The 23664-nt window shown below is 36.1% G+C and overlaps 1 protein-coding gene across 3 annotated transcripts in view; it reads left to right on the top strand.

The window, feature by feature from the left end:
- The window catches only part of CFAP36 (cilia and flagella associated protein 36), a 29636-nt gene extending 6707 nt beyond the window's left edge, over positions 1 to 22929 (top strand). For 2 of the 3 annotated variants that reach the window (XM_058684059.1, XM_058684057.1), the window contains 7 exons: positions 10833 to 10947; positions 14412 to 14499; positions 16219 to 16270; positions 18051 to 18150; positions 21734 to 21873; positions 22068 to 22217; positions 22763 to 22929. In XM_058684059.1, the coding sequence (XP_058540042.1) occupies positions 10833 to 10947; positions 14412 to 14499; positions 16219 to 16270; positions 18051 to 18150; positions 21734 to 21873; positions 22068 to 22217; positions 22763 to 22864 (747 nt within the window). In that variant the 3' untranslated portion in view covers positions 22865 to 22929. The remainder of the gene's footprint in view (positions 1 to 10832; positions 10948 to 14411; positions 14500 to 16218; positions 16271 to 18050; positions 18151 to 21733; positions 21874 to 22067; positions 22218 to 22762) is intronic. The other variant, XM_058684058.1, reaches the window with a different exon arrangement.
- The last annotated feature ends 735 nt before the right edge of the window (positions 22930 to 23664 follow it).

Raw genomic sequence — 23664 nt, 5'->3', positions numbered from 1 at the left:
TATCTGTAAAATATGGGTAGTATCTACTTTGGAAGGTTTTTGCAAAATTTAAGAGATAATATTCATAAAGCATTTAGCACAATACCTGACATTTATAAAGTGATCTATAAATGGAAGCATCTCCCAATTAATACTAGCTATTTTGGTGGTTGATTAGCAGTGTGCTAATTAGGCCAGGGTCACTGGTTCAATCCCCATGTGGACTAGTTAGCTGTATTCTCTTATGGAGCAAACACTTAGCATCAGATACTGAATAGCAGTAACCTGATTCAGTCAGCACAAGGCCATCACCATTACCAGAAGAACAGCTCAAAACTATGTTATTTACTGCTTTGTAGCAATAATCTAATCTTTACACAGAAAGATCAGAATGCTGATTACATATGCCAGTATAGGGTGCCTAAGAATTAACTCAAGAAACCAGTTGCTTGCCCTGGGTTACTTAGGAGGTAATTTTTACTTTGGTTTGGTTGCTTGGTTTGGTTTCAGTTGTTTTAACCAGCTCCCACTGAATTTTACTGCTAAAGCCCACTTAACAAAATTCTTTTCATCGGGTTTGGTCATCGTTATGCCTAGACCACTGCTTCTGCCATACTCTATTTATTGATGTCAGCAGGAATAGCAAGGAATGCATCAGATGAAGAACTCTAGTTTAAAACAACAACAACAACAACAACAAATCTGTGAGGACATGTTTTTCTGTTATATATGTGATTCTTAAAAAATTCTCATAAATTAACCTCAGAAAATATAATATAATAACTACTGAGATACTCATTATCTCAGTCATCTTCAGTTGAATTTTGTAATTTTGTGGTATTTTACGACTGAAGGAGGCAAAAATGACTTCCTTCATTGTGACTTCCTTGTGATTTTTTGTTGAGGATAAAGTACATCATTGATTTCTATGTACCATATTGCAGAAGACTTCTATATGGCAAGAGACAACAGTATTTTTTACTTTTGTTTTTTACTTGATTTGCTTTGACTTTTATAATATAAACATTAATACTTTTGTATTATGATAGTAATTTGGCAAAATTATGCTGTTTTTCCGATAACTTGTATCATTGAAGAGATTACATATGTAGTGTAACTTTCATTTTCTAAAATACACACAGGATAATAAACAATATTTTGTATGAGTGCTAGTAAGATTTTTAAATATTAATACTTTATTTTTTAGAGCACTTTTAGGTTTACAGAAAATTGAGCAGATAATACCATGTCCCTTGTTTAAACCTTTTTTTTTAATGTTTATTTATTTTTTGAGAGAGAGGGAAAGAGAGAGAGTGACAGAGTGCCAGTGGGAGAGGGGTAGAGAGAGAGGGAGACAGAATCTGAAGCAGATTCCAGGCTCTGAGTTGTCAGCACAGAGCCCAACATGGGGCTTGACTCACGGACTGTGAGATCATGACCTGAGCCAAAGTCAGATGCTTAACTCACTGAGCCACCCAGCTGCCTTATACAGTGTCCCTTATTAACATCTTTCATTGGTGTGGTATATTTGTTAAAATTGGTAAGTCAGCATTGATATATTATTATTGACTAATGTCCACAGTTTATATTAAGGTTTCCTTTCTGTGTTGTCCAGTTCTATGGGTTTTGCCAAATACTTTATGTCATATATCCACCATTACAGTATGTTACAAAATAGTTTTATTGCCTTAAAAATCCCGCTGTGTCCTACATATTTATCTTTTCCATCCTTGCCCCTGGCAACCACTGCATTTTACTGTCTCTCTAGTTTTGCCTTTTCCAGAATGTCATATAATTGGGATTATATAGTATATACCTTTTCATACTGGCTTCTTTCATTATGCAATATGAATTTAAGGTTCTTTCATGTTTTTTTTTTTTGTTGTTTGATAGTTCATTTCTTTTTATTGTCATGTAATATTCCATTATGTAGATGTACCACAGTTTATCACTTTACCTTTTGAAGGACATTTTGGTAGCTTAAATACTAATATTCAGGGTTTTATGTGGACATAAAAGTTTTCAACTTATTTGGGCAAATACCTAGAGCAAGACTTTTGGGTCATATGGTAAGATTAAGTTTAGCTTTGTAAGAAATTGCCAAACTGTCTTCTAAAGTTGCTGTACCATTTTTAATTTTCACCAGCAATTAATGGGAGTTCCTGTTGCTCCACATCTCTGGCAGCACTTGGTATTGTCAGTTTTTTGCATTTTAGCCATTCTAATATGTGTGTAGTGGTTTATTTTTGCCCATTTTAAAATTGAGTTGTTTGTTTTCTAGTACTTGAATTATAAGGCTTTTTTATATACAATTTTGATACAAGTCTTTTTTTTTATCAGATATGGGTTTTGCAAATATTTCACAAAATTTTCTTCTGTGGCTTATCTTTTCCTTCTCTAACAAAGTCTTTCACAGAGCAGAAGTTTTTTGTTTTGTTTTGTTTTGTTTTGTTTTATTTCAGTGAAGTCCACGATTTAATCAATTTTCTTTCATGGATTATGCTTTTGGTGTTGTATCTTTGGAAGTCATTGCCAAACCCATGGTTATCCAGATTTTCTCTACACTATCTTCTAGAAGTGTTATGGTTTTGTTTTTTACATTTAAATCTGTGTTCCATTTTGGGTTAATTTTTGTAAAAGGTGTAAGTTTAATGTTTAGATTCATTTTTTTGCATGACCCGTCATTGTAGCACTGTTTGCTGGAAAGATGATTTTTTCTCCATTGGATTGCCTTTGTTTCTTTGTCAAAGGTCAGTTGACTATGTTTGTGTCGGTCTGTTTTCAGTTTCTTTCTGTTCTATTAATCTATTTGTATGTTCTTTCACCAATACCATACGTCTTGATTATTGTAGTTTATTTTTTTAAGTTTATATATTTATTTTGAAAGAAAGAGTGAACGAACAGGGAAGGGGCAGAGAGAGAGAGAGAGAGAAAGAGAGAGAGAGAGCGAGAGAGAGCGCGCTGTGCTATCAGCTCAGAGCCTGACATGGGGCTCAATCTCATGAATCATGAGATCATGATGCCATGAATCATGAGCCAATATCAAGAGTTGGACACTTAAGTGACTGAGCCACCCAGGTTCCCCTTGATTATTGTTGTTTGTAATAAGTCTTGAAGTTAGTGTCTGTGCTCTGACTTTCTTTTTTAATATTGTGTGGCTATTCTGAGTCTTTTGACTTTTCATGTATATTTAAAAACTGGTTTGTTGATATCTACAAAATAACTTGCTGGATTCTGTTTGGGGTTGCATAAATCTACAGATCAAATTAGGAAGAATTGACATGTTAGCAATATTGAGTCTTTTTATCTATGAACGTGGAATATCTCTTCTTTATTTAGATTATCTTTGATTTCTTTCATCAGAGTTTTTTAGTTTTCCTACTATAGATCTTCTGTGTATTTTGTTAGATTTATTCCTAAGTACTTATTTTATTGTAGAAATAATGTAAATGTGTCTTTTTGTTTCATATTCCCATTTTTCATTGCTGGTATAAAGGAAAGCAATTGATTTTTGTATAGTAACCTATCCTGCAGTTTTGCTATAATTAATTGTTAGTTCCAGGAGGTTTTTTTTTTTTTTAATATTTATTTATTTTGAGAGAGAGAGAGAGCATGAGCAGGGGAGGGGTAGGGAGAGAGGGAGAGACAGAATCCCAAGCAAACTCCGCACCATTTGCACAGAGCCCGATGCAGGGCTTGAACTCAGGAACTGCAAGATCATGACCTGAGCTGAAACCAAGAGTTGGATGCTTAACCAACTGAGCCACCCATGCGCCCTCCAGAAGTTTCTTTAAATTGATTCTTTGGAATAATCTACAGTCAATCCTGTCATCTGTGAACAAAAACAGTTTTACTTCTTCCTTCCTAATGTTTGTACCTTTAATTTCCTTTTCTTAATGCATTAGCTAGGACCTCCACTATTATGTGAATGGGATGGGAGTGGGAAGAGGGGACTTGTTTCTGATCTTAACGGGAAAGCATCTAGTTTCTCACCGTTAAGTATGGTGTCATTGTCAAGTTTTTTTTTTAATGTTTTTTGCTTTTTTTAAAAAAAATATTTATGTTTGATTGAGAGAGAGAGAGAGAGAGAGAGAGAAACTGAGTGAGGGAGGGGCAGAGAGAGCGGGGGACAGAGGATCTGAATTGGGCTCTGTGCTGACAGCCCTGATATGGGGCTCAAACTCATGAGATGTGAGATCATAACCTGAGCCAAAGTCAGTTGCCTAACCTAGTGAGCCACCCAGGTGCCCCAGCTATCAATATTTTGTAGATGTTCTTTATCAGGTTAAGGAAATTCCTCTCTATTCCTCATCTGCTGAAAGTTTTTATCATGAATGGATGTTGGATTTTGTCAAATGCTTTTTCTGCATCTGTTGATATTATCATATGATTTTTTTCTTTTTTAGTCTCTTGATGTGATGGATTACATTAATTAATTCCAGGGTGTTGAATCAGCCTTGCATAACTAGAATAAATCCCACTTGGTCATGGTGTATAATTCTTTTCATGCACTGTTGGATTCAACTTGCTGATATTTTGTTGGATATTTTGGTATCTCTGTTCATGAGAGATACTGTTCTGTGCTTTTCTTTCTTGTAGTGTCGTTGTCTAGTTTTGGTATTAGTATAATGCTAGCTACATAAAATAGCTTAGGGAGTACTCCTTCTGCTTCTATTTTCTGGAAGAGATTGTAAAGAATTGGTATAATTCCTTTTTTTTCCCTGTTTTTGAAGATTCTTATCTGAGGGCAGCATATGCATGTTCAATTACATGTAAAATCCTAATCTGAATCATGCAAGGAGGGGTGGTAGGAAAATAGCATACACACTGAGTAAGTTATATATGGAAGAGATAGGGAATTTCAAAGTCATACTTTTTTTCTCAATAATTTGAATCAATAGAACATCTTTTACATCATTCTATAGGCTATGCTATTTAACTTCTGCAAACAAATATTTAATCATTATTTTTTTGAGAAATAATATGAATCTGTAACTTTTCTTCTAAGTTATCTTTTTTTTTGTAGAGAAATTTTATAATTTCTTCATTAAATTTTTGGTAGAAATTACCAGTGGACCCAGCTAGGCCTGGTGCTTTCTGTTTTGGAAGGTTATTAATTATTGATTCCTTCTCTTCAATAGATATAGACAAATTCCAATTGTCTGTTTATTCTTGTGTGAGTTTGACAGATTGTGTTTTTCAAGCAATTGGTCCACTTCATCTAGGTTATTAAATTTGTGGACATAGAATTGTCAGTAATATTTATTATCCTTTTAATGTCCCTGGGATCTGTAGTGATGTATCCTCTTTCATTCCTGATTTTAGTAATTTATGTCTTTTCTCTTTTTTTTTTCATAGTTAACCTGGCTAGAGATTTATCACTTTTATTGATAGTTTTGAAGAATCAACTTTTAGTTTTGTTGATTTTCTCTATTGATTTTCTATTTTAAATTTAGTTGATTTCTTCTCTAATTTCTACTATTTTTTTCCTATGCTTATTTTGGATTTAATTTGCTCTTTGTAGTTCCTAAGGTGAGAGCTTAGATTATTGATGTTAGGTAATTTTCTTTTTCAATATATGCATTTAATGCTATAAATTTCCCCTGAGCACTACTTTTACTGTAGTCCCCAAATTTTGATAAGTTGTATATTCTTTTAGCTAGAAATATTTTAGGGGCACCTGGCTGGCTCAGTTGGTTGAGTGTCCAACTCTTGATTTTGGTTCAGGTTATAATCCCAGGGTCATGGGATCAAACCCCATGTTGGGCTCTGCACTAAGTGTGGAGTCTGCTTAAGGTTCTCTCTCTTTCTTTCTCTGCCCCTCCCCCCACTTTCTCCCCCACTCATGTGCTCTCTTTCTCTAAAAAAAAATTTTTTTTTAAATTTCTTTTAACAAGAAATTTCCCTTAAGACTACAGTTAACCTTCGAACAACACAGGTTTGAACTGTGTGGGTCCTCTTCTACACAGATTTAAAAAAAAAAATTTTTTTTATGTTTATTCATTTTTGAGAGTGCAAGAGAGAGACAGATCACAAGTGGAGCAGGGGCAGAGAGAGAGGGAGATACAGAATCTGAAGGCTCTGAGCTGTCAGCACAGAACCTGACTCAGGGCTTGAACCCATGAACTGCGAGATCAGGACCTAAGCCGAAGGTGGATGCTTAACAACTGAGCCACCCAGGCGCCCATTCTTTTTGTTTTTTTTTAATTTTAATTTTAATTTTAATTCTAATATAGTTAACATACAGTGTTATATTAGTTTCAGGTGTACAATATAGTGATTCAACAAGTTTATACATTACTCAGTTCTCATCATGATAAGTTTACTCTTAATCCCCTTCATCTATTTCACCTAAACCCCCACCCACCTCCCTTCTGGTAGCAATCACTTTATTGTCTATAGTTAAGAGTGTGGTTTTGGTTTGTCTCTTTTTCTCTTTGTTCATCTGTTTTGCTTCTTAAATTCCACATATGAATGAGATTAAATGGTATTCGTCTTTCTCTCTAGATCCATCCATGTTGCTGCAGATGGCAAGATTTCATTATTTTTTGTGGCTGAATAATTAATATTCCAGCATGTATGTGTGTGTGTGTGTGTGTGTGTGTGTGTGCATGTTTAAACACACACACCTCTTTTTTTTTTTTTTAAATTTATTTATTTGAGAGTGACAGAGAGCTAGGGAGAGGGAGAGAGAGAATCTCAAGCAGGTTCTGCACTGTCAGCATGGAGCCTGATGTGGGGCTCAAACCCACAAACTGCAAGATCATCTGAGCTGAAATCAAGAATTGGACGCTTAACCAATGAACTACCGAGGCAACCCACACCTCTTCTTTATTCATCTATCACTGGATACTTGGGCTGCTTCTATAATTTGGCTATTGTAAATATTGTAAATAATGCTGCAGTAAACATAGGGGTACATATATCTTTTTCAATTAGTGTTTTCATTTCTTTGAATAAATAGTCAGTAGTGGAGTTACTGGATCCTATCCTATTTTTAATTTTTTGAGGAAGCTCCATACTATTTTTCCACAGTGGCTACACCAGTTTACATTCCCACCAGTAGTGCATGAGGGTTCCTTTTTTTCTACATCCTTGTTGTTTCTTTTGTTTTTTGTGTTTTACTTTTTTTGTGTTAGCACTTCTTGTTTCTTGTGTTTGATTTTAGCCATTCTGACAAGTGTTAGGTGATATATCATTGTGGTTTTGCTTTGCATTTTCCTGATGATGAGTGATGTTGAGCATCTATTCATGTCTTCTTTGGAGAAATGTCTGTTCATGTCTTCTGTCCATTTTTGATTGGATTATGTGGTTTTTTGGTGTTGAGTTGTGTAAATTTTTAATATATTTTGGATATAAACCCTTTATTGGATGTGTCCTTTGCAAATATCTTCCCCCATTCAGTAGGTTGCCTTTTAATTTCCTTATGATTTTCATAATAACATTTTCTCTTCTGTAGCTTATTGTGAGAATGCAGGATGTAATACATATAGGATATACAATATGTGTTAATTGGTGCAATATATAATTGCTAAGGCTTCTGGTCATCAGTAGGCTATTAGTGGTTAAGCTCGGGGGAGTCAGGAGTCATATGCAGATTTCTGACTGCACAGGGGTCAGTGCCCCAAGCCTGATGTTGTTCAACTGTACTTCTTTTTCTTTTTTTTAAATGTTTGTTTATTTTTGAGAGAGAGAGAGACAGAGTGTAAGCAGGGGAGGGGCAGAGAGAGAGGGAGACAGAATCTGAAGCAGGCTGCCGACTCTGAACTGTCAGCACAGAGACCGACGTGGTGATTGAACCCATATGGTGAGATCATGACCCGAGCCGAAGTCGGACTCTTAACCGACTGAGCCACCCAGAAGCCCCTGTAGTTTTTGTATCCATGTGTTATTTAGAAGTGTATTGCTTAATCTGCAAGAATTTTAGTTTTTTCCATCTATCATTCAGTTACTGATTTCTAGTTTAATTCTGTTGTGGTCTAAGAGGATATTTTGTATGATTCCTATTGTTTTAAATTTATTAAGATGTGTTTTATGCCCCAGAATGTTGTCTATTTGGGTGAATTTTTCATGTGTGCTTGAGAAAAATGTGTATTTTTCTGTTGGAGAAATATCAATTTGATCCAGTTGACTGAGGTACTGTTCAGTTCAACTATGTCCTTACTGATTTTCTGCCTGCTGGATCTATTGTTGATAGAGGGTATCGAAGTCTCCAAATGTAATCATGAATTCATCTGTTTCTCCTTGTAGTTCTATTAATGGAGCAGTGTGAGAACATGAAATCACCTGTACCTTTCAAAATATGGCATAGTGAACTCTAAGCAGAGATAACCATAGGGTAATCTTAGGCTAAGTATGAATATATTTGAATGTCTTGTAAACTCATTTAAGTCAGATTCTCAAATACTCAGTGTTCATTTTTTTGTTAATGTGCTTTTCTCAAACAAATAACATCCACATATACTTGATCTCACAGTCTTCTGTCAAAGTACTTTGACATTTCAGATAATTTAGTGGCTACTTGGGGGATTGTTGTTTTTAAACTGGTTTTTTTGGAGTTAACTCTTGTATTTAGTTCTCCAACTGCCTTTGTTGGAAGTTCACGTCCACTTCCTTGAACCAGAAGAACCCCATTGCTGTAAAGTTGTTAGGTTTAGTGCACCATTTTGATATTTAACCAGCATAAACAGGACGAGGACAATTACTTTTATGGGTACTTTTCAGTTTAAAAAGTGCTTTCTCATTTTACTTAATTCCAACACCCAACCAGAAAGTTATTATTGTTTTTTTAATGTTTATTTATTTTTGAGAGAGAGACAACAGACAGAGCATGAGCAGGGGAGGGGCAGAGAGAGAGGGAGACACAGAATGAGAAGCAAGCTCCAGGCTCTGAGCTGTCAGCACAGAGCCTGATGCGGGGCTTGAACTCATGAACCGTGAGATCATGACCTGAGCCGAAGTTGGATGCTTAACTGACTGAGCCACCCAGTCACCCCAGAAAGTTATTATTAAATTTATTTCATGCTAAAGTGAAAATTTTTCCTGTTGAAATATCTCTGAAATGAGAATGCATTTTATAATGAATGACATAATGTAATTGGAAGGTTCTTTTTTCTTTTCTTATTGGTACATGAAGTAATGATTCATTTTACTCATCTATGGAATCTTAGATTCAACAAAATACTGTATTACTATTATTATTAGAGTACTAATTTGCAGAGGAAGAAACTGAAGCTCAAAAGACTAAATGATATGTCCAGAGTCACACAGCTAGTACATGGTTAAGCAGGAAGTGGGCTTGTGATATTAAGGGCTCATTTTTTCCAATGTTTCAGTAGTTCTCAAGCTTTAATGTTGTAAGAATTATCTGTGGAGATACATGGACACCCATACTCTAGAAATTTAGATTCATTATGTCTATGGTAGGGTTTAGGAATACGCATTTCTTAGATGCATCAAGGAACATACTTAAGTATCAACTCAAACTCTGACTTGCTGATAGAAGCCCCAGTTGATACATTGCTATTCAGTAGCATTGCCCTTTAAGAGTTTATTAGTGATGAGAATAAGGTCCTTGATATCACTAATAAGAAGTCTAGGAAGCCCCAGAACAATGTTTTGTGGGGGCATAATCATAGAAAGATGTCTTGGCAAACATCACTAATCTATCACAGAGACTCTCCATAAGTGTTTTCAATACTGAGCTTTCGGCTGAAACTTTCAGTCAAGCCTATCTGCTATGCCCTGCTGTGGGCCTTTTGAACGGTGTATATGGATTTAATGGGAAAGAATTTCCATCATTTTTTTCTTCAGTTGACTCTTCATAAATGTCACAGAGAGCTGCTTTTGCATTTTGTTTTGTTTTCTTATATACTGTGGTTGTTTAGGGTGGGAGCTGGTTGCTGGGAGAAGGGCTCCTTCTCTGCTTAGAGCTCTTGGATGGAGGTTTTGTTGAGATGTCTGACATTATTGCTGCTGCCGCCCAACTGATAAACAATAGCACACCCTTGGTTGCCTCTGCATGATTTTGTGTGTTCAATTTTTCCATCAATAGCATGTAAAGCTTGAAATAAGATTTTAGTAAGTGCATAAAATTTGAGTGTTTTGGGTTTTCACACATTTCAAATCTTATTTTACTTATTGTTGATTAGCTTGGGAATTGGTTTGCTCTTTAATATAGCAATAGTTCCCTGTAGTTAAAAAAGTGTTAATTTGGGTACTCCAGGTAGACACCTTAGTTTTTCCCCTAATTTATCATATTTTTTTAATCCAGAAAATTATTTCACACTAATTTCTAATTACCTCTTATATGAAGCCTTCTACATACAGGAGAGCTATAATTGTGTTTTCATATTACTAATACCTCATTACACTTAATATCCAGACTCCATTTTTTTGCATTTACTTTTATTTAACTTGGTACTTTTATTAGTTAAGGGATAATTTTGTAATTACTGATTTATTAACTATAAATTTCAAGTGACAGAATAAAAACCAAATAGGTATCTTTATTTCGGCTGAAAAACAAATCCAGATACTGAAGTTGTAACTTTAAAAAATTAAGTCCAATTTCTGTGCTGTTTTTCAGAGTTACTCAGCACTGGCTCATTTGGAAAATGTATCATCGCCATCAGCCTTAGCTTCTTGGAGGCATGGGGGTTGGGAGAGTTAGCCTCTTGAGAGCCTACATTAAAGGTTTTTAGAATCTTAAAATTTTCCTTTTGAGTCATCTGACCATAAATAATAATACAGCATTCCTGAGTTGATAGAAATGATTTGCCATAGAAATGATCTGTGTGGAAAATAGTTTTAAAACTTGAATCTTCATTTAACTTCCAGACTTCTTTCCATAGGCCATTTTGCAACCTGTGTTGGCAGCAGAAGATTTTACTATCTTTAAGGCAATGATGGTCCAGAAAAACATTGAAATGCAGCTGCAAGCCATTCGAATAATTCAAGAGAGAAATGGTAAAGTGTTGAATTTAGAAATCGAATTGCTAAATGCATTTTGTTTTTTCAGTTTTGATTATTCTGATTCTATTATGGTCTTAAGTGTAGCTGCTTTGTATAAATTTATTTCAAGTTTGAAAATCTGTGGCTGACTTAAGAGACCCAAGAATGTAATCTTCCTGATCAGAGTGTATTTGCCATCTCAAAGAAAGCAGACTAGAATCTAATTTAATGATGCTTTAGGTCTCAGAGAGCTTGATTTTTCTTCCTAGCCATTTTGTTTATGAAATTCAGTATTTTTGAGTGGTCACAGTTATAGTTACTGTTGAGAGAAGGGGACTTCTTTTTTCCTTCTGGCTTATCATTGTTAGGACCTTTGTGAGAGACGGTGGCTCTCCAGAGTTAGTGAGCTTTGGAAGTATTTGGAGGGTTGTTGAAACCATATGGCTGTCTCCCATTTCTGATTCAGTAGGTCTGGGGTGGGGTTGAATACTTTGCATTTTTAACAAGTTTCCAGGTGATGCTAAAACTTTTGGTCTTGGGACCAAACTGAGAACTGTTCCAGGGAAATGGGCAGGTATAGATTGCACTACCATCAGGTGGAAAGGAAAACAGAATTCAAAGCCCCAGTAACCCTCTTTTAGTTTTATCTGTTCTCTGACTCTCTTGCCTAATCTCAGTTTCTCTCTAGCTTTTCCTGCTTTTATTCCCTCTTTGTGTATTTGAATTACATTTGACATTTTGACCTAAAACATCTGAGTTTCTAACCATACTTATTATTGTACTATGTCCTTTTCAATCCAGACTCTTACCTCCTTTCAGATTTCTGGCTCTAATAACCTGACCTTGATACCTATATGTTCCTTTGTTCAATAGACCACACTGATATTCTTGACCATGCCTATATATTCTTCTTTGGCAGCAGGACCTTTTTGTAAAAATTGTTTCTTGAACATGTGAGAGCTATAGTTCCGTTGTACTATTTGCTTTTAAAGATCTGGAACACGCAACAAGAGGTTTCTCTTGTTGCAGGGCAAACATTGGAGTGTTGCAGGGCCCCTTGTGGATTGTCCTCTTGTTAGTCTGATGTGAGTAGAGACTATTTCTTAGAGTCAACCACCACCATAACTATCCTGTAAGATCCTAGGATGCTTTTCACAGCGGTGAAAGAGGTGATGTCTGTGGGTAGGAGATAACACCACCCTAACCCTGAACTACACATGACATTGTGCTGTGACTTTGATGTAAAGAAACTTAGAAAACAGTCTCTTTCTTTGTCTTTGTACCATGGTTTTCTTTATATAATCCTTTTCTCTGAATGTTCCTGAAATTATGCTTTATTCTGACCTATTGGATAGAGAATGTGAATAATTATTTTATGTTAGTTAAAATTGTTTTGGGGGGGCTCGATTTTGATAAAAGAGATAGTGAACTTGATATTGGCACTCTGTAGTTTCCAGTTTGAATTTAACTGGAAACTCATTTAGATTTAATATAAAGAAAGGGAACAAGTACATTGGCTGGATGCCTCAGGCTGCCATTAGCAGGAAGCCTCAGTGAAAATGTCTTAATCAATAAGAAATTATCATCTCACAGAACAAGAAGTCCAGAAAAAGGAGGAAAGGAAGATGGTCCATGTTGGCTAAGTTAAGGACTCAGTGATATTATCAAGAATGCTGACACTTTCCATCTTTATACTCTGCTATTCTCAGGATCTTCTCTCATAATTGTACTCTGACTGCATTGAATAAGACTCAGCAACATCTCATGAAGAAAAGGGGTGTTTCTTCCTGTGCATCTCTTTTTGTTAGCAAGACAACACTTGCATAGAAGCCTCCTAGGAATTTTCCCCTCAGGTCCTATTGGTCAGGATTTGGGTCACATGCCTTTCTTAAACCGTCTAGCAGGGGAAATGAGACTGTTATGATTGGCTTAAGTCACTCATGAATCACTCTGCTGTGGTGGGGTAGGGCTCAGCCTCTAAGTACTTGGCTACCTGCTAATTAAGCAAATCTGGCTTATGTTAGCAAGAGAGGATGAGACAATGATGTAGACTAATGCTGGTGTCAAACTACAGAGTGGGACTGTTTGCTTACTTTTAGGTAAAAACTAAGACTTAGTTTCTGCCATAGTATTTTTAATACTTGGATTTAAGAATGTTGCTTAGCTTAGATCCGGTAGCTAGTACCTTAGAGCAATGTTGATTGTACTAAAAACTGCAGATCATTTGAAAATTGTCTTTGTGGTAAGAAACATTCAAAGGCTGTTTGGATTCTTAGTTATATTTTATCAAAGAATTTTTGGAGAAATGCAAATCAGAGCATTATTTTGATGGCTTTGAAGTATTGCATACTATTGCATTATTCTTCCCTTAGTTCTTTTAATTTTCCTTAGAAATATTATTAGAGAATACTAATTGTATATCTTTGAGCAAAAATGCATCAATGTGTTTTATCGACATCAGCTTTCTGGTTGTGACACTATACCATATTTTGCAAGATGTTACCATTGGGGGAAAACTGAAAAAAGGTGCATGCATAGCATTTCTCTGTATTATTTCTTAAAACTGCATGTGAATCTGCAATTATCTCAAAATAAAAAGTTTAATTAAAAATGTATTTAAACATCAAGGGGATTAGAATCATATAGCTACTTTAATTTAGAGTGGATCCAAAATCCCATAGTCATTTGTGAATAGAGAAAATGGAAGGTAAAAATTAAGAGACATGCTGCTGATGTTGCGGGAATATACTAATTATAGATATGAACACAACACTGATTACCAGTCTACCTGCTTATCAGGAAGATAAAGGTAATAAAGCAAATTCAACCAATTCTTAAAATTACTTGCCATGAGTTGTTATTTGCTTGGGCCAAAGTTGGTATTGCCCTGGTTTATAGTTATTGGCCCAATATCTAAATAGAAGCTCTGAGGGCAGAGATTGTTTTATTCATCTTTATATTGTCCCTGAGTGCTTAGCACTGTGCTTTTTCCCATGTAGTAAGCAGGGCTCTTTTCAGTAGCATTTGCTATAGTATGAATGAAGAGTATTAACATACTGTTTCAATTAAAGTATTTTATATTTTGTTTTGTAAACTCTTTTCACACTTAAGGGATACTTTTAAGAGCATAGTTTTATTATTAGGAGCTTAATGATTTCAGTGGTATATACTCAGTATGTAATTAGGGGTGGTGATAGTTTATATTAACTAATTTTAATTGCTATATTATGGTTATTTTTAATAGGTTATACAAATAATTACTAAGAGAATTTCTAGGTAAAATTGTGAGTTTTTTGGTGGGGCTGATTTTCTAAAACAAGAAAAAGTTAAAAAGACCATAATTAGATAATAGCTGAGAACATTTTTAAAACGAAAGATATGAATAAACTGATTTGTACTTCTTGGTGAGTTAGAGTAGTGAGAAATAAATGTTTTCAGTTGAGTTTATATTCTTTTGTGTGGTCTTTGGTTTTGAACAGGTGTATTACCTGACTGCTTAACAGATGGTTCTGATGTGGTCAGTGATCTTGAACAGGAAGAGATGAAAATCCTGAGGGAAGTTCTTAGGTATCCTTCTTTAATTATTTTTTGAATGAATCATTAGTAATATTGTGATATGATCTGTATATATGTTTTCTATCTCCAAAATATTATGAACTAGTAAAAATATCTATATTCTCTACTGAAAACCATAAAAATGATTTATCATTGTACTTGTTTATAACTATGCATAACTTTTTTTTAATTGACAGAAAAAATGATTTTCACATGCCTCATACTATATCAGGCCAAATGGGAGGGTCTTTTTCTCCTCTCATCATGGGAACAGGAAACTAGCCACCAGTGGGAAAAGTTGCAGTTGACCCATCCTAATGCCTGGAAAGGGGCGTAGTGGCCTGAGTAAGCAAGACATTCCATAGCTTCTGGACCTTGGTATTTGAGATGGCTCGTTCTAGGTGTCTAACAGTAGGAGGCTGGACATTCAGACTCCACAGGCCGAATAGCTGACTGGGCAGGTACCCTGCAAGGGAAAAGTAGACAGAGGGAAGTGTTCATCCCAGATGACTGTCTTGTGGGTCTCTTCCTTGCCCCAGTTACACGATTCTCTGCCAGATGCCTGGCATGGAGTGTGCAGCACACTAAAGGAGTAGTTCTTTTTCTCTTGGGTCTATTGTCTCTTGACCCCTCTGGGATATTTGGAAGGGAGTGGCAATTGAAGCACCTAATTTTTAAATCTCCTTTGAGAATGTATAGGCTTAGGACACTTGTGGCCAATGTGTCCCCTACAGAATGGGGCCTTGTCCTTTGGGGGCCCTTCCTTTCTCTTCAGCCCTAACCACACACATGACTGTCTTATAACATCCTGTAGTTCCAGCCCTACCCCCCTCGTTTCAACGTCAAAGCAGAAGGGAGGACAGGCAGGATGGTCAGTAGGAGGATGGGTCTAGTGAGGAACTATGGAAGAACCTCCATGACTTAGTGCTTATTTCCAGGGGATTTGAGTGGTTGTAGGGAGGGAGGCAGGTGTGCAGGTGAACCCAACCTCTTCTGGCCAGGTCATACTTCCCACAGCAGGGGCAGACGGGAGCCTGAGAAAATACAGGATGCTTTGAGTTTATAGGTTTGAAGAGTTAAGGATATTGATAATAGGTTTAGAGGACTGGTAGTTTGACTTGTACTGGTTGCTTCTGTTGGTTGATTCATGGTCTGAAAATTGATCAGCATTGTACTTTTAGATTTTATTTTCTAAAAAGCCCTTAGGTTTTTGAGGGAGATGTACTACTATAGAGTAGTAGAGCTTAGTTATAAACACGTACGAGAGTTGACTTGGTTATTTCTCTAAATCAGGGGGCCTCAGTGAGCATTTTACAAAAGCTGATAGGGCTTTGGCATAATGATATCAGGAGAGCTTTGTGGTAACTCCCATGCCACTGGAAAAATTAGAATGGGGGGAGAGATGGATCTCATAATTTTAAGTGAGAGATCAGATTTGCCATTCAAATTTGGGTTTGGGATTTCAAATCTGTAGATCTTTGTTCAGTTTGGGGCATTCACATTTCCAGAAGAAATGAGTAAACCCATATTTTATGTTACCATTTTATGCCGTGTATATTATGTCTTTCTCAGTTGACTAAGCTGCTTTAAGAAAAGCCTAATTATTTCCACCTTGGTTTCCAAGATTCCTTAAACACATTGTGAGCTTAGTTTAGAATGTTGTTTGTTGAATATTTGTTCTTTGACCAAAAAAGAAAATTTACTTTTCTACCTTATTTTTGTATATTTCAGAAAATCAAAAGAGGAATATGACCAGGAAGAAGAAAGGAAGAGAAAAAAGCAGGTGCCCACAGAGCATATTAGTATAGTAGAAGTATTTCATTGCTGTTATCTCTCTCTCTCTTTTTTTTTTTTTTAAAGTAAACTCACCCAACATGGGGCTCGAACACTTTACCTCATGCTCAAGAGTCTCATGTTCTACCTACTGAGCCAGCCAGGTTTCTCTCATTGCTGTTATCTCTTAGGTTTATATGGCAAGGTTTTGCTGCTTATGTGGAACCACACAGTTCCTCAGAGTATCGTATTCTCTTGGCAATTCTAAGCATTTATATGTAACTTTATAACCATATTCACTTTATAACCCATCCAGCAACCTACCTTTTAAATACCCAATAAACATTGAGATTATTAACTCCCCAAAACTGTAATATCATTCATATTTTGAGAGACTCCTTTAAAAATTTCCCTTAATTTTATGAATGGAGACAATTAAGAAAAATATTTTACTTTCCTGCTCTCTTTGATTCCTTTACTGTTTTGAAACAGCAGCTATAGTTACTCCTGAGGGTCTCCTGAAGATTTTAACATTATCAGCCTGCCTCAGAATGGTTTAGTAATTATATTTCCTGGCATACTGTTCTTCCATTAAGAACTATTTCTAGAAAGTACCTAATCTTTCCTAAGGATAAATTAAACATGTATCTGGCTAAGGTGAAGGAAGCTAATATTTATTCTTTCCTCTTCCTTCTTCTAGCTGCTTCTCTTTCTACACTTGCCCAAATCTCTCTGAAGGGAAGGGGAAACCGAATATAAACTCTCTCTCAATCATTCAAAAGTCATTTTCCTTTTTTTCCTTCAATCACTATGACACATGCTTATGTATCATGCATTGTCTTTGAAAAACCTTATTTCACTCCCAAGGTACCCAGTGAAGAGCAGGAGAAATAGAGATGTTTTAGGATTAAGAGGGATTTATTTATCTTTAAGTAAATCTCCGTTTAGTGAATGAACGTGCAATTCTTAGATATTAATATTTTTAATGTAAGAGTATAGAACAGAAATCAGTTCAAAACTGCTATTAGAAGACATTAGTATGAACACTTTGGTTTATAAGGAAACTATATTTGGCTTCTTGAATAATACTATGTTTTAGGTGTACATGTTTGGGTTTTTTAAAAACTTTTCTTACAGTTTTTATATGGAAATTTTGAAACACACAAAAGTGGAGCTGATAGTATGATAATGAATCTTCCTGTGTTCATTACCAGCATGTAGGGGCTTCTGTCATGAGCTTCCTAACAAGCTACCTGTGATTAGATTTTACTGTTTTTAAGAAAAACAAATTATCAGTTTACTAAGTTCTTTCTAAGATTTAAATGATTTATTTGGTTTAAATATACTCTCCCATTTTAGAAATGGAAATAAACCAGTTGGTGGTTTCTTCAGGCATAACGTGGTAGTGCTATATAGATTATTTTAAGTGGAAAAGCACCTTGTAATTTAGTGAATTTATTTCTCTTAGAGTACTGTTGGTGTCCTCATCAATGACATCAATGACTACTCAGGTCACATGAGTAGTAAGGGGTGAAGCCTGGATTTGAACCTAACTTCTTGCTAAGTCTGAAGTACTAAGCATACTGGTTGGTTACTCTTAGCACTTCATGATTTGAAATGAAAATGTTTACCTCAAAAAGTAAAAGATGTAAAGTGCTGAAAACTTTGGAAAATCTCTTGTTCATTATCGATTTAGTAGACAATATTTAATGACATCTTTGGATAACTTAAGTAGTGAATTAGTCAAAATTAATCTAAAAAATTTTTAATTGTGTTATGAATTCCTGAAGTTATCAGAGACTAAAACAGAAGAGCCTCCAGTGCATGCAAGTGAAACTGTAAAAATGAACTCCCAAGGGGATGGTGAACATTTTGCACACCCACCCGCAGGTAAGGTTGAAGTGTACTGAACTTTCTTTAATAATATGAATACATAAACATTATAAAGAGTGTGTTACTTTCTCGTGCATACTTAACCTTCAAAATGACTGAATGGCCATTGGTATTTACAATTCTCTTTTAATTTAGCTATAGAAGTTGCAGGTGGGAAACACTCAGCTGACAGAGTGTAGTCCCCAGATTTCTAAGTGAAGCCTGGCATCCAGGGGAGTGAGTCAAATTCCTTGAGGGAGACACCGGCCTTTGTGCCATGGCTACAGCATCCAACATATGTTCACATCACATCTGTTGTTTTCCTTGACCACGGTTATATAGTGTCTGTGAATTAGAAGTTGAACTTGGAAAGGTAATACTATTTTACTAATGAATTCAAGCATAACTAGAAAACAAGAAGTAGCCAGTTGATGCAGAGGTTTAGTCAGGAAGTATCATTGAAACTAAAATTGATGAGAATCCTTGTGGGAAATGTTAGTGGATGAACTTGTTCACTGTACAGCAAATCTATTTTCACTATATTCTGATTTCTTTTATAAGAAAACAAGTAATTCTGAAACAGAAGTGGAGCCAAGAGCATGAATTCAGTTCATTTTATCTTACATTTCTATGGTTTTAAATAAATGTCCTTTTCTTATTTAAAAAAACCCACACAACTGTCGGGTAGATATTGCGATCCTTATTTTTCTGCTGTCTTATTATTACTGTGTTATAAGAAATTCAGGGAAGTTGAGTGACTTGTCCAAAATCACTGAGCACTTAAATGGTAAAACCGTAACTTACTTTGGTCTTCTGCCTCCAAATCTTGTGTTTATAATTGGGGTGCCTGGGTGGCTCAGTTGGTTAAGCATCGACTCTGGATTTCGGTTCAGGTCATGATCTCATGTTTGTGGGTTCGAGCCCCAGTCAGGCCACATGCTGTCAGCGCAGAGCCTGCTTGGGATTCTCTCTTTCTCTCTCTCTTCCCCTTCCCCTGCTTGCACCTGCATGCACTCTCTCGTGCTCGCTCTCTCTCTCTCTCAAAATAAATAAACTTAAAAAAAAGAAGAACTTTTATAATTGAGATAGGATAGGTTTGATTTTTTACTCATTGATTTTACGGTACTCTTAGTTGATAAAACAATGAGGTATAGGAAACAGAAGCAAGTTGATGAAATTGCCTTGCTTCTTTATTCCTAGCAAATGGAATCATTTTTCTTTTTTCATATTCAGATTCTAGGTAGAAAAACTTCATTTGATTATATTTGTGAAAGTACCTGCTTTAGATTTGTCTGAGTTCTTTTTTAATTTGTTGGCCTAAATTTAACTTTCTGTTTTATACAGACCTAAGTGCACACTGCTTCAGTCTTGTGTTTGACATAATTTGAATAAATTTGCTTTGTCTAGTTTTTTTGTTTTTAAAATTTTTTAATGTTTATTTTTGAGAGAGAGAGAGTGAACGCGCACAAGCGGGGGAGGGGCAGAGAGAGAGAGAGGGAGACAGAATCTGAAGCAGGTTCCAGGCTCTGAGCTGTCAGTACAGAGCCCAGTGAGGGGCTCGAACTCACAAACTGTGAAATCACAACCTGAGCCAAGTTCCTATGCTTAACTGACTGAGCCACCCAGATGCCCCTCTAGTTCTTTATCTGTTAAAGTGAAGTTATAGAAAACTTAATCTCAAACTACATATAACTCAAGTATGCACATAAGTGCACAGAAAAAATGGCAGATAATTTCTAAAGTAATGATTTTAGTTTTGAAAAACTATTCTATTTTTAAAAAATGAGTATATCTGATATTCTGGGAAATCATTTTATGCAAAGTGATGGAAATCCATTTTGAAGACCTAATTTGGGAAGAATCAAAAAGCAGTTTGACTTCCTTTTTAATCCTTTTGTTCATGTGTTTCCTTGGTTCTTGCTAGAAATGGATAAGCATCTGTTCTCAGATAGATGCAAAGAGTTGCCAGAGATAAGATGATCTTTTAGCTTCTTGGTTTTCTGATGGTCTATTCCTAGAAATAGAGAAGCTAAGTATTTTGGTTTCAAGTACTTTCCTCTCTAGGTCTGAGTTAGAATATACAAGATGTTCATAACAAAGTCAAGGAAAGAGCTATCCAGAGCAAGTACATGAGTTGAATATAAATGCTTATGTGCATGGGCGCTTGGATGGCTCAATCCATTAAGTGTCTGACTTTGGTTCAGGTCATTATCTTGTGGTTCCATGAGTTTGAGCCCCGTATTGGGCTCTGTCAGCATGGAGCCCGCTTTGGATCTTCTGTCTCCCTCTCTCTGCCCTTCCCCTGCTCACGTGTGTGTGCTCTCTCAAAAATAAGTAAACATTAAAAAAAAAAAAATAGATACTTATGTGCCTGGGATTCCTCCCTCCTCAGAATGAATGGAATTGTCCTTCTTCAGCTCTCTGCTTCCATATCTGGGGGCCAAGCGTACCTCTGTGTAAAGTCACTATTAGTAAGAATGGCATGTTTAACTCCTGTGAGCAAATCATGACTAATTTGTTGAAGTGGGTCTTTATTTCTAAGTTAGTTTTGTAGCTCCCTGTCTAGGTTGGTTGGAATGTTAGCTCCAGCCTCATCTCTTCTTTGGAGGCTTCCCTTATGTCCAAGAGCCTGAAGAGCTTTTCTTCTTCCAGCCTCCCTGGCCCTGCCAGCATTCCACTCGCTCCATGCTAAAGCAGTGGTCCTTTGGCAAGTTTTTTGTTCATACAGAGACTTATTTCTGGTTTTACTGTGCTGCCATGATTTTCAAGCATTTTGAGACACATAGATCATGTTGTCCCATCTTGTTTTCAGTTCTTGGTATCATCTTTATCTGAGTCTTTTCTTCTCTCACTCTGCTGTCTTTCATGGTTCACATACTTACCCTGAAAATGTTTTGTCTTAAAAATCACCTTATCTTATAGTAACAAATTGCTCAGAAAAGCAATTAGCATTTTAATTGTCTTACTCTTAGCAGTCACCAAATAACTGGAAAATATTGAGTGCTCTCTTATCTCTCTTCTGAGTTCTACCTTAACTCTAAAATCTTTACATTTTATTAAAGAATTGGTAGGTTTGTAGTTCTCTTCAGTATGTATTACAAACAAAAAATGATGTTACTGGCATGCACTCTGCCAATACAAAAAGTTATAGCTTTAAGTTCATTGTTCTGAAAATAAAGGTTCACTTAACAGTTTTTACCTGCAAGCAAAAGTTTGACAACCAATTACATTACCAGGAAGGGATTTTAGTGTACTATTTATTTAGCTTATGTGTCAGCCTTGTATTACATTATAGTGGTAATTCTAATCTTTAGACAAGAATTATACTTCTTGTAGCTGTAGTACCAAACAGCAGGAGCTTGGTATTTGTTGAAATGTCATCATTCAAGAGAAAGAGTAGTTCTAGCTCCTTGAGGACAGAAACCATGTTTATTACTGTCACCAGGTATATGACACAATATAGGCACTGAATCAGTGTGTGTTGATTGGAAAATAAGAAAAAAGTCAGTGAGAAAAAAACACTAGCTCATTTTGGTGAACCTAGTCTCATACTGAATATTTCTTACAGTATTCTAATTGGTCTCTATCTAATTACTGCCAGAAGTTAAAATGCATTTTGCTAATCAGTCAGTACAACCTTTAGCAAGAAAGCTGGAAATGCTGCCTGAAACTTCCTCCTTCCCACAAAAAGGCCTGAAGATTCCTGGCTTAGAACATGCAAGCATTGAAGGACCAATAGCAGTAAGTAAAAAGCACTACTTTTTAAGAACTATGAGCAAAATGGCAAAGTACTAAGAACAAACAATGTAAACAGCCATACACTTGATTTTTGTTATGATCGTGAACTCAATTTTGAGTTCAATAAGCCAGTGGCTATCTGTGCCACTTATTGTGTGGATTTGAATTTAAATGGCTCCTTCTCTTTTTTGACCCAGAATTTATCAACACTTGGAACGGAAGAGCTCAGGCAACGAGAGCGCTATCTCAAGCAGAAGCGAGATCAGTTGATGTCCATGAGAAAGGATATGAAGACTAAGCAGATACAAAACTCTGAGCAGAAGGGAAAACCTGCTGGGGAAGCAGAGGTATGGATGGCTTTACTGTGTCAAAATTTGCAAATCTGGAGGTGGAATTCTCAAAATCAGTGTGTGCAAGACAGTCCTGATAATGAATGTTGCTTGTAGTCCATCCATTCCTATTAACCTCCCTGCGAGTGTAGCACCTGCCAAGTTTTTTTCTACAGTGAAATGGCCATGATACGAACATTTTGTGAGGTTGAGGTGACAGCAATTTCATTATAAACATTTTTTTGTGTTTCTTTACTTGCCCTGCTGAGTGCTTAAAGATCAGCAGTCTGTTTCACCTAAGCCTTTGGAAATACTTTAATCACAAAGCAATACAGTGGCCACAAACTCCAAGAGATTTTCTTCTCTAAGAAGAGATTTTTGCCAAGAAGAGATTTAGGGAACCCAGTCCACATGTGGCTTTTTAAATTTCTACTTACTGAAAGTGCTCTTTGAGGCAGTATGTTGGGAATTCTAGACTAATGAACCCATCTTATACTATAGCCAATTTTTTCCTTTTATTTTCTTTTGTTTTTTTTTTTGTTTTTTGTTTTTTGTTTTTTAAGGAAATGACAGAGAAACCAGAAATGACAGCAGAGGAGAAGCAAACATTACTAAAGAGGAGATTGCTTGCAGAGAAACTTAAAGAAGAAGTTATTAATAAGTAATTTTAAAAGCAATTTAGCACAAGTTCAAATTTTCTTAAAAATAAATTATTTAATCCTTAAACTGAGCCTGTTAGTTTCAAGTATTTGTTTGTAAATGCAAATATAAGCTCAATATTACTACTTTATTAAACTTTTGAGGTAAAGGGTGGTGGGGAGGGCAGCTACTTGAGCTGAGAGGGTATAGAAACTCAATTGCTAGCACGTTTATTTACTCAAACTTGGCTACCTATTTGTGCTAAGCACTGTGCTGAGTGCCAGGGATACAGCAGTCAACTAGATTGTCAAGGCCCCTGCCTTCATGGGGCTAGCGAAGAAGGCCCAAAGAGCAAAGTGTTTAAAGGGAAAGGTGGTGTTCTAAGCAGGCCTGGCCAAGCCTCCTTGAGAAGGCAATGAATATTCAAGCTGATAGTAAGGCTGATTACAGGGAGAAATGCGAAGGAACAACTCAGGTCCTGCCACCGGGAAAAGAATAAAGCACCTTGTGAGGAGTGGGCAGTATGGTGAGTCTACAAAGAATGAAGGGAGAGGGTTAATGTGTGAAATTGGAGGTAGGTGGGGTACTGACTTGCGTGGCCTTGTAGGGAATGTGAGAATTTTCGATTTTGTAATGGCAGTGGGAAATCACTGAAAAGTTTTAAAGCAGGGAAATTACATCATCAAACTGTTCAGTTTAAGAAAAAAAGTGTGGCTGCTGTATGGAGACTACTGGTGAGTTAAGAGTAGTTGTGGGTATACCAGGTATAAGGAAATCCAATCAAAAGACTAATTATCATGGGCAGTGTTGATAGATTTTGGCATTT

This window comes from Neofelis nebulosa, chromosome 9, assembly GCF_028018385.1.
Source record: "Neofelis nebulosa isolate mNeoNeb1 chromosome 9, mNeoNeb1.pri, whole genome shotgun sequence".
Classification (NCBI taxonomy): domain Eukaryota; kingdom Metazoa; phylum Chordata; class Mammalia; order Carnivora; family Felidae; genus Neofelis; species Neofelis nebulosa.
This window is presented reverse-complemented; position numbering and strand designations above follow the sequence as displayed.